Raw genomic sequence first — 17,306 nt, forward strand, 5'->3', positions numbered from 1 at the left:
TCCATTTCCATCTCTGTTTGTTTAAACCCTGCATATTTTACATTCATTATGTCCCCTTTTCCATGTAGCTTTCAGGAAAACCCTGAATACTCAGTATGTCTTTTGAATTTCCATAGCCTCTCCTGTACCTTTTTAACAGCATTTAGCCCTTTCTATGTGTGTGTGTGTATGTGTGTTAGTTGCTTAGTCATATCCGACTCTTTGCAACCCCATAGACCACAGCCCACCAGGCCCCTCTGTCCATGGGATTCTCCAGGCAAGAACACTGGAGTGGGTTGCCGTTTCCTTCTCCAAAAGGAACTATAGAAAGAAAGAAAGTGAAGTTGCTCAGTTGTGTCCAACTATGTGACTCCATGGACTGTAGCCTACCAGGCTCCTCCATCCATGGAATTTTCCAGGCAAGAGTACTAGAGTGGGTTGCCATTTCCTTCTCCAATTTAGCCCTTTCTACTTTGTATTATAATTATGTGTATACATAGTTTCTGAAAATATAGGGGAAACAAAAACTGTCTTATGAACTTTTCTCATGGTCTAACCAAACATTAGATACTGTATTTGTTGACTAAATGAATAAATATTCCATGTGTTCACTTACCTTTTTGCTAATATGCAAGTGCAACTGTGGTTTGAGAACCTTGCCAAAACTAGTATCTTCTCTTTGCTTGGTTATGTAATTCATCTCCCTCTATCTTAATCCAACCCTTTCCTCTTCTCTTTTCTCCCCATACCTCTAACTATTCCCCTTTTTCTGCTCCACTTACCTTTTCTCCCTTCTACTCTCCTTCCCTCATCTTCTCTTTTCTCTTCATCTTCCTCCTCATCATTGTCTTTATTTTTTTTTTAATTTCCAGTACTTTTTCTTTTTCTTTTTATTTATGTATTTATTTAAAAATTTTTTTTCCATTTATTTTTATTAGTTGGAGGCTAATTACTTTACATCATTGCAGTGGTTTTTGTCATACATTGAAATGAATTAGCCATGGATTTACATGTATTCCCCATCCCGGTCCCCCCTCCCACCTCCCTCTCCACCCGATCCCTCTGGGTCTTCCCAGTGCACCAGGCCCGAGCACTTGTCTCATGCACCCAACCTGGGCTGGTGATCTGTTTCACCCTAGATAATATACATGTTTCAATGCTGTTCTCTCGAAACATCCCACCCTCGCCTTCTCCCAGAGTCCACAAGTCTGTTCTATACATCTGAGTCTCTTTTTCTGTTTTGCATATAGGGTTATCATTACCATCTTTCTAAATTCCATATATACGTGTTAGTATACTGTAATGGTCTTTATCTTTCTGGGTTACTTCGCTCTGTATAATGGGCTCCAGTTTCATCCACTTCATTAGAACTGATTCAAATGAATCCTTTTTAATGGCTGAGTAATATTCCATGGTGTATATGTACCACAGCTTCCTCATCCATTCATCTGCTGATGGGCATCTAGGTTGCTTCCATGTCCTGGCTATTATAAACAGTGCTGCGATGAACATTGGGGTGCACGTGTCTCTTTCAGATCTGGTTTCCTTGGTGTGTATGCCCAGAAGTGGGATTGCTGGGTCATATGGCAGTTCTATTTCCAGCTTTTTAAGAAACAGTGTGGAGATTTCTTAAAAAGCTGGAAATAGAACTGCCATATGACCCAGCAATCATTGTCTTTAATTCTGGGTTCCTACTTTTTAAAATTTTCTCTACAAACTCATTGCCAAGATCTGTAAGAACAAAGGGATACTGCTTCAAGAAAGAGAGATTTTCTGATTGTTTTTTGTTACTCTTCTTTGTCAAAAATAATAGAGCATGTAGCATCTGATTATAACACAACTTACTCATATGAGGTACTGAGAAGCAAGCAATTGCTAAATAGCAAATAAAAAGAAGCCCAATATCTGGACAAGGAGAAATAATCTCACAAGAACTTTTTATTACATGTTCTGATTACTACAGTATGTTTTGAGTATAGTTTGTTTTTCTAGAAAAGGGAAATAACTGTGTCATGAGATTGTTTTAAAGAGGAATTTGACTAGTGGCCTCCAAGAATAAATTCTTTTTTTATTGTTAATTTGTCTCCTTTCTTATTTACAATGCTATTTTGAATTACAATCCTTTCCTCCAACATCTTAACTATCCTCTTGCCTTAATCAGTATCCTGTTTCTCATAAATTTGAAAATCATCTAAAACATCATATCTGTTTCCATTTTCACATGACTTGCAATGTCTCATCCTGTTTGAGGAACATTCCCATGAGTTCTGTTAGGGATACAAATGCCAGTGAAATCTAATTCCTAATTAATTATGAATAATTATTGTACAAAACCAGTGTGATCTGCTTTATTTACAAATGTAAATTTGAAAGATACAGTATGCATATATTATCTCTATTGTAGAATTGAGGGGTGTGAAGCTAACAAAACTGCATGGTAGATTGGAAAGTCAAACTTGAATTCCTCTTTTATAATCATGATCTGAAGCCACATATAAGGTTTAACAATTTTATTATTTTTTAATTGGTACCATATTTATTTATTTAAATTTATTTTAATTTGAGGCTAATTACTTTACAATATTGTAGTGGTTTTTACCATACAGTCACATGAATCAGCCATTGGTGTACATGTGTTCCCCATCCCAACCCTCCCTCCTGCCTCCCTCCCCATCCCATCCCTCTGGGTCATCCCAGTGCACCAGCCCTGACCACCCTGTCTCATGCATTGAACCTGGACTGGAGATCTATTTCACATATGATAATATACATGTTTCAGTGCTATTCTCTCAAATCATCCCACCCTTGCCTTCTCCCACAGAGTCCAAAAGTCTGTTCTTTACATCTGTGTCTCTTTTGCTGTCTTGCATATAGGGTCATTGTTACCATCTTTCTAAATTCCATACATATGCGTTAGAATACGGTATTGGTGTTTTTCTTTCTGACTTACTTCACTCTGTATAATAGGCTCCAGTTTCATCTACCTCATTAGAACTGATTCAAATGCATTCTTTTTAATGGCTGAGTAACATCCCATTGTGTATATGTACCACGGCTATCTTATCCATTCATCTGCCGAGGGACATCTAGGTTGCTTCCATGTCCTGGCTATTGTAAATAGTGCAGCGATGAACATCAGGGTACACATGTCTCTTTCAATTCTGGTTTCCTCGGTGTGTATGCCCAACAGTGGGATTGCTGGGCAGTGCGTCAGTTCTATTTCCAGTTCTTTAAAGAATCTCCACACTCTTCTCCATAGTGGCTGTACTAGTTTGCATTCCCACCAACAGTGTAAGGGGGTTGCCTTTTCTCTGCACCCTGTCCAGAATTTATTGCTTGTAGACTTTTGGATAGCAGCCATTCTGATCGGCGTGAGATGGTACCTCATTGTGGTTTTGATTTGCATTTCTCTGATAATGACTGATGTTGAGCATCTTTTCATGTGTTTGTTAGCCATCTATATGTCTTCTTTGGAGAGATGTCTGTTTAGTTCTTTGGCCCATTTTTTGATTGGGTCGCTTACTTTTCTGGAATTGAGCTGCAGGAGTTGCTTGTATATTTTTGAGATTAATTCTTTGTCAGTTGCTTCATTTTCTATTATTTTCTCCCATTCTGAAGGCTGTCTTTTCACCTGGCTTATAGTTTCCTTTGTTGCGCAAAAGCTTTTCAGTTTAATTAGGTCCCATTTGTTTATTTTTGCTTTTATTTCCATTATTCTGGGAGGTGGGTCATAGAGGATCCTGCTGTGATTTATGTCAGAGAGTGTTTTGCCGATGTTTTCCTCTAGGAGTTTTATAGTTTCTGGTCTTATGTTTAGACCTTTAATCCATTTTGAGTTTATTTTTGTGTATGGTGTTAGAAAGTGTTCTAGTTTCATTCTTTTACACGTGGTTGACCAGTTTTCCCAGCACCATGTGTTAAAGATATTGTCTTTTCTCCATTGTATATTCTTGCCTCCTTTGTCAAAGATAAGGTGTTCATAGGGGCATGGATTTATCTCTGGGCTTTCCATTTTGTTCCATTGATCTATATTTCTGTCTTTGTGCCAGTACCATGCTGTCTTGATGACTTTGCTTTGCAGTATAGCCTGAAGTCAGGTAGGTTGAGTCCTCCAGTTCCATTCTTCCTTCTCAAGATTGCTTTGGCTATTTGAGGTTTTTTGTATTTCCATACAAATTGTGAAATTATTTGTTCTAGTTCCCTGAAAAATACCGTTGGTAGCTTGATAGGGATTGCACTTAATCTATAGATTGCTTAGGGTAGTATACTCAGTTTCACTATATTGATTCTTCTGATCCATGAACATGGTATATTTCTCCATCTATTTGTGTCCTCTTTAATTTCTTTCACCAGTGTTTTATAGTTTTCTATATATAGGTCTTTTGTTTCTTTAGGTAGATTTATTCCTAAGTATTTTATTCTTTTCATTGCAATGGTGAATGGAATTGTTTCCTTAACTTCTTTTTCTGTTTTCTCATTGTTAGTGTATAGGAATGCAAGGGATTTCTGTGTGTTAATTTTATATCCTGCAACTTTACTATATTCATTGATTAGCTCTAGTAATTTTCTGGTGGAGTCTTTAGGGTTTTCTATGTAGAGGATCATGTCATCTGCAAACAGTGAGAGTTTTACTTCTTTTCCAATCTGAACTCCTTTTATTTTCTTCTTCTCTGATTGCTGTGGCTAAAACTTCCAAAGCTATGTTCAATAGTAGTGGTGAGAGTGGGTATCCTTTTCTTGTTCCTGACTTTAGGGAAAATGCTTTCAATTCTTCATCATTGAAGATAATGCTTCCTGTGGATTTATCATATATGGCTTTTATTATGTTGAGCTATCTTCTTTCTATGTCTGCTTTTTGGAGGGTTTTTATAATAAATGGATGTTGAATTTTGTCAAAGACTTTCTCTGCATCTATTGAGATAATCATATGGTTTTTATCTTTCAATTTGTTAATGTGGTGTATCACACTGATTGATTTGCAAATATCAAAGAATCCTTGCATCCCTGGGATAAAGCACACTTGGTCATGGTGTATGATCTTTTTAATATGTTGTTGGATTCTGTTTGCTAGAATTTTGTTAAGGATTTTTGCATCTATGTTCATCAGTGACATTGGCCTTTAGTTTTTCTTTTTTTGTGTGTGGCATCTTTGTCTGGTTTTGGTATTAGGGTGATGGTGGCCTCATAGAATGAGGTTGGAAGTTTACCCTACTCTGCAATTTTCTGGAAGACTTTAAGTAGGATAGGTGTTAGCTCTAAGTTTTTGGTAGAATTCAGCTGTGAAGCCGTCTGGTCCTGGGCTTTTGTTTGCTGGAAGATTTCTGATTACAGCTTCGATTTCTGTGGTTGTGATGGGTCTGTTAAGATTTTCTGTTTCTTCCTGGTTCAGTTATGGAAAGTTACACTTTTCTAAGAATTTGTCCATTTCTTCCAAGTTGTCCATTTTATTGGCATATAGTTATTGATAGTAGTCTCTTATGATCCTTTGTATTTCTGTATTGTCTGTTGTGATTTCTCCAGTTTCATTTCTAATTTTGTTGATTTGGTTCTTCTCCCTTTGTTTCTTGATGAGTCTGGCTAATGGTTTGTCTGTTTTATTTATCTTCTCAAAGAACCAGCTTTTAACCTTGTTGATTTTGGCTATGGTCTATTTTGTTTCTTTTGCATTTATTTCTGCCCTAATTTTTATGATTTCTTTCCTTCTACTAACTCTGGGGTGCTTCATTTCTTCTTTTCAAGTTGCTTTAGGTGTAGAGTTAGGTTTTAAAATTGTTAAACCTAATAACCTTTCTGCTTATGTTTCCCTTTCTGAGCTATAGTAAGTTAATGCTAGGATTGCGTACAATGTGAAAGTAATTCTAAGGATTCTGACCGATAGCATCATGTATCTACCATTACAGGATTATCATTATGGTAAATTTGTTCTCAACATTGGCATTTTTTTTCTAATTTAGGGTAGAAATTTAACATCTGGAGAGGTTGGATTTTTTCCAAGTGATGCTGTCAAGCCTTGCCCATGTGTAAGTATGAGTATTTTATTTCTTTCTACTTTATTTTGTGATGCTGTAGCTAATTATGCAAGAATGTACAAAGGAGTTTGGTCTGGTCCCTCATTAACTTATATTTTCTTATTAATAATATTACATGCCAAAATCATGACTCCATTATCAGAAAACATTTTTAAATGTTAAGGGAATATATGCAAGAGGAAATTTTAATTTTTTTTTTTTTACAAAATTAAAAATTTTACCAGGTTTTAGAAGGAATAAACTAAAGCTACCTATCAGATATATTGTACTAATTTCCCTTTTCCCTCTGAGGTAAGGATTAAAACTGAAAGTCACTCAGTTGTGTCCAACTCTTTGCGACCCCCATGGACTACATAGTCCATGGAATTCTTCAGGCCAGAATACTGGAGTGAGTAGCCTTTCCCTTCTCTAGAGGATCTTCCCAACCCAGGGATCAAATCCAGGTCTCCCATATTTTTACCAGCTGAGCTACAAGGGAAGCCCAAGAATACTGGAGTGGGTAGCCTATCCCTTCTCCAGGGGATCTTTCCAAGCCAGGAATTGAACCAGGGTCTCCTGCATTGCAGGTGGACTCTTTACCAACTGAGCTATCAGGGAAGCCAAGGTGAGGATCTGATCTATTTGCAGTTACTTTGAGTTACAGAGATATTGAACTTCAACTAGTGTGTTTGAAAGCATGCTAGAAAGCATGAAAGTCCACAGATTCTCCAGTCAAATATCTTATTATACATTTTTCTGTGCTTTAGTTTGTCATAACTGTTTATTTAGTGTCATAATGATATTTTCTGAAAACATCAAACACATTGGGCAAATAAAAGAAGAGTGAATATTTACTCAAATATTATTATGGATGAATATCACATAAAATGTACTCCCTAATGCTTCTTGAAATTTATAAATTTCTGTTTAGCATAATATTTAATTATCATAATTTAATCTGATGTTTAGAGTAGATTTTTATATGAAACTTTAAGTTCTTAACTCTAAGTAAATGAAATTTTTTCCCTCATACTAACATAATGCAGTTAATGATTTGGAGGGAATAAAAATCTTGAACTATCTTGCTTGCCAAATTTTGGTCCTTCTGAGATTTCTAAACTGAACATTCTTTTTAATATTAATTAATAATGGGAATGTCTGCCATCCTTGACCTCAGATGTAATCTGAAGAATAATTTACTCCACTCATTCAAGATTAATTAAATTTCAAAAGCAAAATGAATATAAAAAAAGCTCTTGCTATTTCTGTTGGTTCTATGATCCAGTTTCATATATTATTTAGCCTGTTATATCTTGAAAAAGTTGTTGAAGCTTGATACCATTCATTTAATTAGATAAGCAAAAGTGATCATTTAGCCAGTTTTCTGTCATTTATATGAACATCATTAAGGCTTCCTATGCTTAAAGAAGTGATACTTATATGTAGGCATGTGGCCGAAAATTAAGATTTGGAAACCTAAAGATATCAACTGGGTTTCCCTGGTAGCTCAGCTGGTAAAGAATTTGCCTGCAATGCAGGAGACCCTGGTTTGATTCCTGGGTCAGGAAGTTCCCCTGGAGAAGGGATAGGCTACCTACTCCAGCATTCTTGGGCTTCCCTGGTGCCTCAGATGGTAAAGAATACATCGGCAATGTGGGAGACCTTGGTTCGATCCCTGGGTTGGGAAGATCCCCTGGAAGAGGGCAGGGCAACCCACTCCATTATTCTTGCCAGGAGAATCCCCATGGACAGAGCTCTGATGGGCTACAGACCATGGGGTTGCAAAGAGTTGGACACAACTGAGCAGCAAAGACATCAAATCAAAACTGTTAAGCATTTCATTGAATATAGCATAGAATGAGCATTTGAAGTTTTATTTTAGGAATAGTCTAGCACAGAGGTATTTAACATATTTTTTGTTGTATGAATGAGCAAAGGAGTGAAAAAACAAACAAAAGGCCCTAACTAAATATAGGTAGTTATCAATGGTAGATACTAATTGAATCAGCTTGTAGGATCACAGTGAATGGTATTTGGTGAACTGTTTACTGGAATAAGAAATATGCTTAGGATTTTAAGCTGATAAAGAGTTGTAGGAACACATAATTATGAGTCAGATTACCAACTAAATATAATTGTTTTTATAGCTTAAAATTAATAAATAGCTATTAAAATTTTACTGCTTTACTTAAGAAATTATAGCTTCATTTGTTGGTTGTAGGTTAAATTAAGGTAAATATTTAGAAGGAGGGAAAACACAGGAAGAACATAAAAGAGACAGGTTTATTATTTCTGCCAGTATGATACTTGGAGACAAAGCCTGGAGCTATAGCACAACGTAGACTTGGGTATCTCTATGAATTCCAGAGCCTTCAGTGGGTGAATGAGAAGAAAACTATCTTACAGAAGATGATATGCCTATCTTTGCTTGGGCCTTGATTAGAAAGAAAAAGCAAGCATATGGTTGGAAAGGAAAAAAAATTTTTTCTCTCCCCTAAGAATTTTTATATTTAGGTCTTTAATCCATTTTGAGTTTATCTTTGTGTATCATGTTAGGAAGTGTTCTAATTTCATTCTTTTACATGTAGCTGTGCAATTTTCCCATCACCACTTATTGAAGAGGCTGTCTTTTCTCCATTATATATTCTTGCCTCCTTTGTCAAAGACAAGGTGCCCATAGGTGCATGGATTTATCTCTGGGCTTTATATCTTGTTTTATTGGTCTGTGTTTCTGTTTTTGTGCCAGTACCATACTGTCCTCTAAGAATTCTTAACTTTAGATCCAAAGACACACATGTGTGGGGCTGGAAGTCATACTACCTTTGTGACCTAAATAATTCTAAGCTAGATACAGCAGAACATACATATTTATTGATAATTACATTTAAACATAAATGGATTAAATATTCCAACCAAAAGATGTAGACTGGCTGAATGGATACAAAAACAAAACCCATATACATGCTGTCTTTAAAAGACTCACTTCAGATCTAGGGACACATACAGACTGAAATTAAGGTGATGGAAATATTTATTCCATACAAATGGGAATCAAAAGAAAACTGGAGTAGCTATACTCATATCAAACAAAATAAGGCTTGAAAATAAAGATTATTACAATAGCAAAGAAGGACACAATGATCAAGGATCAATCCAAGAAGATATAACAATTGTAAATATACATGCACCCAGGATAGGAGGATGTCACCATATGAGGCAAATACTAACAGCCATAAAAGGAGACACCAACAGTAACAGATTAATAGTGGGGGACTTCACACCCCACTTTCATCAATGAACAGATCATCCAGACAGAAAATCAATAAGGAAGCACAAGTCTTAAATGACACATTCAACCAAGGGACTTAATTAACTTTACAGAGCATTCCATCTAAAAGCATTAGGATATACATTCTTCTCAAGTGCACACGGAACATTTTCCATATTGATAACATGCTGGGCCACAAGGAGAGCCTAGGTAAGTTTAAGAAAATTGAAATCATATCAAGCATCTTTTCTGATCCCAGCACTATAAGATAAGGAATAAATTACCAGGTGAAAAAAACTATAAAAAACACAACACTTGGAAACTAAACAATATTCTGGTAAACAACCATTGGATCTCTGAAGAAATTAAAGAGGAAATAAAAATTTCCAGTGACAAACAAAAATGGAAGCATGATGTTCAAAATATATGGGATAAAGCAAAAGTAGTCCTAATACAAAAGTTTATAGCAATACAATCTTACTTCAGGAAACAAGAAAATTCTCAAACAACCTAATCTTACACCTAGAGCATCTAGGAAAAGAAGAAAAAACAAAACTCTAAGTTTCCTTTTAGAAGGAAAAAAATAAATATCAGAGTAGAAAGAAAGAGAGATGAAGAAACAATAGAAAGGATCAATGAAACTAAAACCTTGCTCTTTAGAAAGATAAACAAAATTAATAAACCTCTAGCCAGACTCAGCAAGAAAAATGGGGAAGGGCTCAAATCAATAAAATTTAAAATGTAAAAAAATGTAAAAGAAGTTACAACAGACATCACAGAAATACAAAGGATTGTAAAAGACAGCAAGAAGACCAGCAACAATATGCCAACAAAATGGACTACCAAGAAGAAATGGACAAATCCTTAGGAAGGTACAATCTCCTCAGACTGAACCAGGAGGAAAGAAAAAATAGGAACAGACAAATCACAAGTACTGAAATTGAAACTGTGATTTAAAAAACAAAAACAAAACTCCCAGTAAACAAAAGGCCAGGAACAGATGGCTTCACAGGCAAATCCTATCAAACATTTAGAGAAGAGTTAATACCTATCCTTCTGAAAGCCTTCCAAAAATTGCAGAGGGAGGAATACTCCCAAATTCATTCTGTGAAGCCACCATCACCCTGATAAAGTTAGACAAAAATGTTGCAAAAAGAGGCAATGCCACTGATGAACACAGACATAAAATTCCTCAACAAAATACTAGCAGACTGACTCCAATAATACATTAGAAGGATCATATAGCATGATCAAATGGGATTAATCCCAGGAATGCAAGGATTTTCCAATATGCACAAATCAGTGTGATGCACGACATCAACAAATTGAATAAACACCATATGATCATCTCAATAGATGCAGAAAAGGCCTTTGAAAAAGTCAACACCCATTTATGATAAAAACTTTCCAGAAAGTGGTCTTTGATGGAACATATCTCAACATAATAAAGGCCATATATGAAAAACCTGCAGCTAGCATCATACTCAGTGGGGAAAAACTGAAAGCCTTTCCTCTAAGATCAGGAATAAGGCAAGGATATCCATTTTTGCCACTTTTATTCAACACAGTTTTGGAAGTCCTAGCCACAGCAGTCAGAAAAGAAAAAGAAATAAAAGGAGTCCAAATTGGAAAAGAAGAAATAAAATTGTCACTATTTGCAGATGACATGATATTGTATGTAGAAAATGCTAATGATGCTACCAGAAGACTTCTAGAGTTCATCAGTGAATTTGGTAAAGTTGCAGGATACAAAATTAATACACAGAAATCTATTGCATTTCTATACACTAATAACAAAAGAATAGAAAGAGAAATTAAAGAAACAGTTCCATTTACCATTGCATCAGAAAGAATAAAATACTTTGGAAGAAACATATCTAAGGAGGCAAAAACCTATACTCCAAAAACTATAAGACCTGATGAAAGAAATCAAAGATGACACAAACAGATGGAAGGATATACCATGTTCTTAGACTGAAATAATCAATATTGTCAAAATGACTATACTACTCAAGGCAATCTACAGATTCAGTGCAATCCCTATCAAATTACCAATGGCATTTTTCATATAAGTAGGACAAAAAAAATTTAATTTGTGTGAAAACACAAAAAACCCTGAATAGCTAAAGCAATCTTGATAAAGAAAAAGTCAGAGGAATCAGGCTCCCTGACTTCAGACTATTTACTATAAAGCTACAGAAATCAGAACAGATTGGTACAAGCACAAAAACAAAATTATAGATTACTGTAACAGGACATAAAGTCCAGAGATAACCCTACTCAGCTCTGGTCACCTATTCTATGACAAAGGAGACCAGAATAGTCAGTGGTGAGGAGAAAGTCTCTTCAATAAGTGGTGCTGGGAAAACTGGAAAGCTACATGTAAAAGAATGAAATTAGGATATTCTCTAAACTATACATAAAAATAAATTAAAATGGGTTAAAACTCAAATGTAAGACTGAATAAAACTCTTAGTGGAAAACATAGGAAGAATACTCCTTCGCACAAATCACAGCAATAACTTTTTTGATCTTCTTAGAGTAATGAAAATAGAAACAAAAATAAGCAAATGGAACCTAATTAAACTCAAAAGCTTCTCCACAGCAAAGGAAATCTTAAAAAAAAAAAAATGAGAAGACGACCCACAGGATGGGAGAAAATGTTTGCGAATGATTTGACTGACAAAGGATTAATCTCCAAAATTTACAAATAGTTCATGCAGCTCAATATCAAACAACAACCCAATCTGTCAATAAGCAGAAGATCTAAGTAGTCATTTCTGCAAAGAAGACATATAGATGGCCCAAAGACACAGCATCACTATTAGAGAAATACAAATCAAAGATGCTCAATATCACTAATTATTAAGAGGAATGCAAAACTATCATACAATGAGATATCACCTCACACCAGTAAGAATGGCTACCATCAAGGTCTACAAATAATAAATGCTGGAGAGGGTGTAGAGAAAAGGAAACCCTCCTACACTATTGGTATTGTTGCAGCCACTATGGAAAACAGTATGGAGGTTCCTTAAAAAACTAAAAATAGAGTTAACTATACCAAGCAATCCCACTCCTGGGCATATATCCAGAGAAAACCATGGTTCAAAAAGATACATGCATCCCAATGTTCATTGCAGCACTGTTTGCAAGAGCCAGAACATGGAAGCAACCGAACTGTCCACTGACAGAGGAATGGATAAAGAAGACGTGGCACATATATGCAATGGAATATTGCTTAGTCATTAAAAAGAATGTAATAATGCTACTTACAGCAACATGGATCAACCTGAAGATTATCATACTAAGTCAGACAGAGAAAGACAAATATCAATGATATCGCTTATATGTAGACTCTAAGGAAAAAAAAAAAAAACAATTTAGTTACAAAACAGAAACAAGACTCACAGAATTAGAAAACAAGCTTACCAGGGGCAAGGGTGGGATGGGGAGGCATAATTGGGAATTTGGAATCGATATATACACACTGTTACTTTTAAAATAAATAAGCAACAGGATTTTACTGTGTAGCACAGGAAACTCTGCTCAATACTCTTAACAACCTAAATGGAAAAAGAACTTTAAAAAGAATAGATGCATGTATATGTATAACTGAATCACTTTGCTGTACATGAAACTAGCACAACATTGTTAATCAACAATACTCAAATATAAAATAAAAATTTTAAATAAACATAAGATGATTCCACATTGATTTGTATTCTCAATGCAAGTACCCATCTCTCTAGATTGGTACCTCAAAGAATTTCTACAGATAAAGTTACAAGGATTATAAATTCACAATTTGGAATCATTACATTTACAAGGAAATAAACCCACCTTAAGGAAAAGTCAACAAAACAATAACATGCAGAATTATATTCACAAGGATAGCAGATAACTGAATTATCAGATACTAAGTTCAAAACTGTATATTTAATATGGTTGAAGAAATTAAAGGGGTAATAAAAGTCTGAGAGGATATTTAATGTTTGGGCATACTTCAAAAGAATCAAGTACAGTAATTGAAATGAGAACCTTAATGGAAATACTACAAAATTTACTAGACTCAGCTGGGTAGAAAATTAGAAGAAAAATTTGAAGAAATTTCTCAGTGAACAATCCAGAAAGATTAATATATGGAGAATGTAAGATAATGGAGTGATAAAGTTCAAATGCATCTTATTGAAAGAATATAGATAATTGTGGGAAAGCAATGTTCAACTGATGGCTGAGAATTTTCTAGAGTTTATGATAAAATTAATCTTAATAGTCAAGAAGTATATATTAAAGTTAATGAATACCTAGATACATTTTAGTGAAACTTCAGAACATCAAAGACAAAGTGAAAATATTAAAACCAACCTGAAATAAAACTATAAAGGGTTGATGATTAGACAGAACAAGTAAGAGCTTCCGGTTCCAGCTATTGTCAGGTAGCTCCTATTGGATCAATCCTCCCACAGAAAATAACTGCAAACTCTGTAGTCTCATACATGTATCTGTGTGCATGTGTCTGTATATATGCACCATGCAGGGCGGTTAAAATTCAGACACGATAGAAACCTCACAGTATGACTGGTTTAAAGTGGCAGAATGTAGAGTTTGAAGTAAACACAAACTGGAAAGGGAGATAGGTGATCTTAGGATAGGAGAGACAGAGGTTGCAGCTGGGGTTCAAACAAATTAACTGCCTACTTTAAGAAAAATCACACTCCTTGTAAGAGCACCACCGAATTCAGAGCCTCTACATTATCATTAAAACTGTCCAAGATACTAAATAATGAGTACACAAACAAACAGAAAAATATGAACCACACTCAGCAGAAAAGGCAGTTAAAGGATAACAACCCTCAGATGTCCCAAATGATGGAACCTGCAGGAAAGGATTTTTTAAGTAACTATTATAATTGTACTCAAAGACAAAAAGGAAAATAGAGTTGGCTCTAGAAACATGCAGAGGTTAGGGCCCTGACCCTCCAAGCAGTGGAAAATCCATCTATAATATATAGTCAGCCCTCTATATCTACAATTCCTCCATATCTGTGGTTCTGCCTTCACAGATTCAACCAAATGCAAATCATGTAGTATGGTAGTATTTACTATTGGCAAAAAATGCACAAATAAGTGGAGCCCTGCAGTTTAAACTCATTCTGTCCAAGGGTTAACTATATGGTTGTAATGAATGGACAGGAAACTTCAGCAAACGGGAACTATAAAAAAGAAACAAATGGAAATTTTATACAGTGAAATTTTGATATTTGAAACAGTAAGAATAATATGTTCAAAGTTTTGAGGAAAATTAGAAATCTAATCTATCTAGAAAACTGTTTTTCTTCAATAAGGATGAAATAATGGCATCTCTAGCCTAACAAACACATTAAGTTCACTTCTGTCTCATCTAGCTTTTATAAGATGTGCTTAGGAAGAATTGTGTAGCTTATATATAATTTCACATGCATGCAGTATTCCTAACAAAACTTTTAAAAAATTCTATATCTGTAGCAGAAGTTTAACAATGGAAACAGCCTATGATGAAGGCAGAAAAAGGCATTGGGGAAAAACTATTCAAGAAAATTATTTATAGCTTCATATGTGAGATATTCACCCAAAGGCCCAAAGTACACATGAAAGAATGGGGGAGGGCTCATGGGAGATGAAAAAGGACAGTATCCTACTCTGATGATGGGGATCATAGCTGAGAAACACATAGCTGGCTCATCAGACATCAGAATGTACTCACTGTAGAAAGAATAAGATCCAAAAGGACACATCAGGATTGAAGAGCATCAGATACCATTCTGCTTTAGAATTTTATGTTACCCTTAACTTTTATGGATCTTTCCCAGCCAAGAAAATCCACAACCAAAATATGTTGAAGCTATTTATCTCCTTCCTCCCTCCTCTTTCTCTCTCTTTGTTGTTGTTCCCAGAGAGAGAGATTGCTTTAGGAAGAAACAAACATTTAAAGAATACAAAGAGGTTGAGGGAAGGAGGGAAAAAAATTTTTTCCCCATCAGATTTTAGAGGCCATCTATATCTTATCAAAACAGAAAGTAAGATTGATTTCTATTTGTGAAAATAAAATTGTATAAGAAAATATTTACAGAATTTGAATGGTGTCATTTACTTTCAATATCATTTGCTGTATATCTGGATCTTTTGTGGTGATGAAGCTTAAAATGTAATCCATAGGATAACATATTTAAATATTGATAACTTTAGAGATGTTATGACCAGAAGGACAGTTTTTAAATTATAACTCTTAACCTGGAAGATTAAAATAGTAATATCCCATTATGAAAATGGACATAGCTATAGATATATTCATATTGACCATACTTCAGTTACAAATGAGAGTAATAGTATTTTTAATCACCTAATGTAAATAGGCTCAATGTAAATACTATAGAATACATACATCAAAGAGTCAGGTGATTCATAAAGATTAAGTAGTATGCTTATATTTGTTATTTTATGAATATTAGTGTGCCTTCTTTGACTTTGTTCATTTTCTACTTGCAGTTAGCAACTGGAAGTTTTCTTTTTATTTGCTTAGAAAATGTAGTTTTTCTCTTTTGCAAAGCTCCATAGGAAAAAAAGTAAAAATGAATATTTCCCATGACATTTCTTAAAAAAAAAAGGTCTTCCAGTTGGTAGACTTCTAAACCAGAGTTTAAAATTTATGTTACAAAATAACAGTCTATATCTAGTGTATATTGTTTATTTTGCCTGTTTTTCCAATGTCTTGGGAAAGCAGAGTGCTATTAGGTTTTCCTAACATTTTCATTTTAATTTTCTATGAAAAGATTGAACTGCCTTGAAAATTAATACCAAAAGATTCCAATTCATATTTTCTTGTTATCTCTTTCTTGAGAGGTAAAGTGGCAATAAAATGAATGAAAGAATTAAAGTGAAATGAATTATTTTCTACTTATCTGAAATATACTATGATTCGCACTGTATAATATTGCCAATGATAGTTCTAGGACCATACTATTTAGGCTTTTATAGAGCTGAGTTAGCTGAACTGAATTAATGATTGATTTCTAAAAGCTTCCCTTAAGTAATATTAATCTATTTTTTGCCTTTTTATATCCTAGGTGCCCAAACCAGTAGATTATTCTTGCCAACCCTGGTAAGTATTAAAAATGTTTATGTCGCTGAGTTGAAATACCATACCTTTAGCTCAAGGATGCCTTAAACGTGGGAGTAGTAAACTACATTCCATTTCCATTTGTCCTGGCTAAAGGTGTTTTCACATGTAACAGAACACCATAATGAATTTATATATTGCTGACCTTTTCCATATCTTTATCAGAGAATGGTGCATATGAGTACAAGCGCAAGTACTTGGCTGTAAATCCAGTTTATAATAGCCAAAAGTGGAATGGGGCATGGGCAAATATGCATATTGTATTTTAGAAGAATAGGTTTCATGAAGTTGAGGGGGGAAAAAAGTATAATTCCATTGTCTGAAACAAAAACTTAGCCTAGAAAGGATTGTTGCTGTCTAGTTGCTAAGTCATGTCTGACTTTTGCAACCCCATGGACTATAGCACACCAGGCTTCCCTGTCCTTCATTATCTCCCAGAGTTTGCTCAAATACATGTCCATTGAATCGGTGATGCTATCCAACCACCTCATTCTCTGTAGCCACCTTCTCCTCCTGCTCTCAATCTTTCCCAGCATCAGGGTCTTTGCCAATGAGTTGGCTCTTTGTATCAGGTGGCCAGAATATTGGAGCTTCATCTCCATCATCAGTCCTTCTAATGAACATTTAGGGTTAATTTCCTTTAGGATGGACTGTTTTGATCTGCTTTCAGTCCAAGGGACTCGCAAAAGTCTTCTCCAGCACCACGATGCAAAAGCATCAATTCTTCAATTTTCAGCCTTCTTTATGGTCCAACTCTCACATCCATACCTGACTACTGGAAAAACCATAGCTTTAACTATACTTTTTCTCCATCTATTTGCTATGATGGGACCGGATGCCATGGTCTTTGTTTTTTGAATGTTGAGTATTAAGCCAGTTTTTTCACTCTCAT

At 35.0% G+C, this 17,306-nt stretch overlaps 1 protein-coding gene across 3 annotated transcripts in view; it reads left to right on the forward strand.

Moving 5' to 3' along the window:
• VAV3 (vav guanine nucleotide exchange factor 3) overlaps positions 1 to 17,306 on the forward strand; it is a 439,383-nt gene that overhangs the window by 361,582 nt on the left and 60,495 nt on the right. For all 3 annotated transcript variants that reach the window (XM_070467721.1, XM_070467720.1, XM_020869586.2), the window contains exons 21-22: positions 5,934 to 5,999; positions 16,362 to 16,396. In XM_070467721.1, coding sequence (XP_070323822.1) covers positions 5,934 to 5,999; positions 16,362 to 16,396 — 101 coding nt within the window. The remainder of the gene's footprint in view (positions 1 to 5,933; positions 6,000 to 16,361; positions 16,397 to 17,306) is intronic.

This window comes from Odocoileus virginianus, chromosome 5 (genome assembly GCF_023699985.2).
Source record: "Odocoileus virginianus isolate 20LAN1187 ecotype Illinois chromosome 5, Ovbor_1.2, whole genome shotgun sequence".
NCBI lineage: Eukaryota > Metazoa > Chordata > Mammalia > Artiodactyla > Cervidae > Odocoileus > Odocoileus virginianus.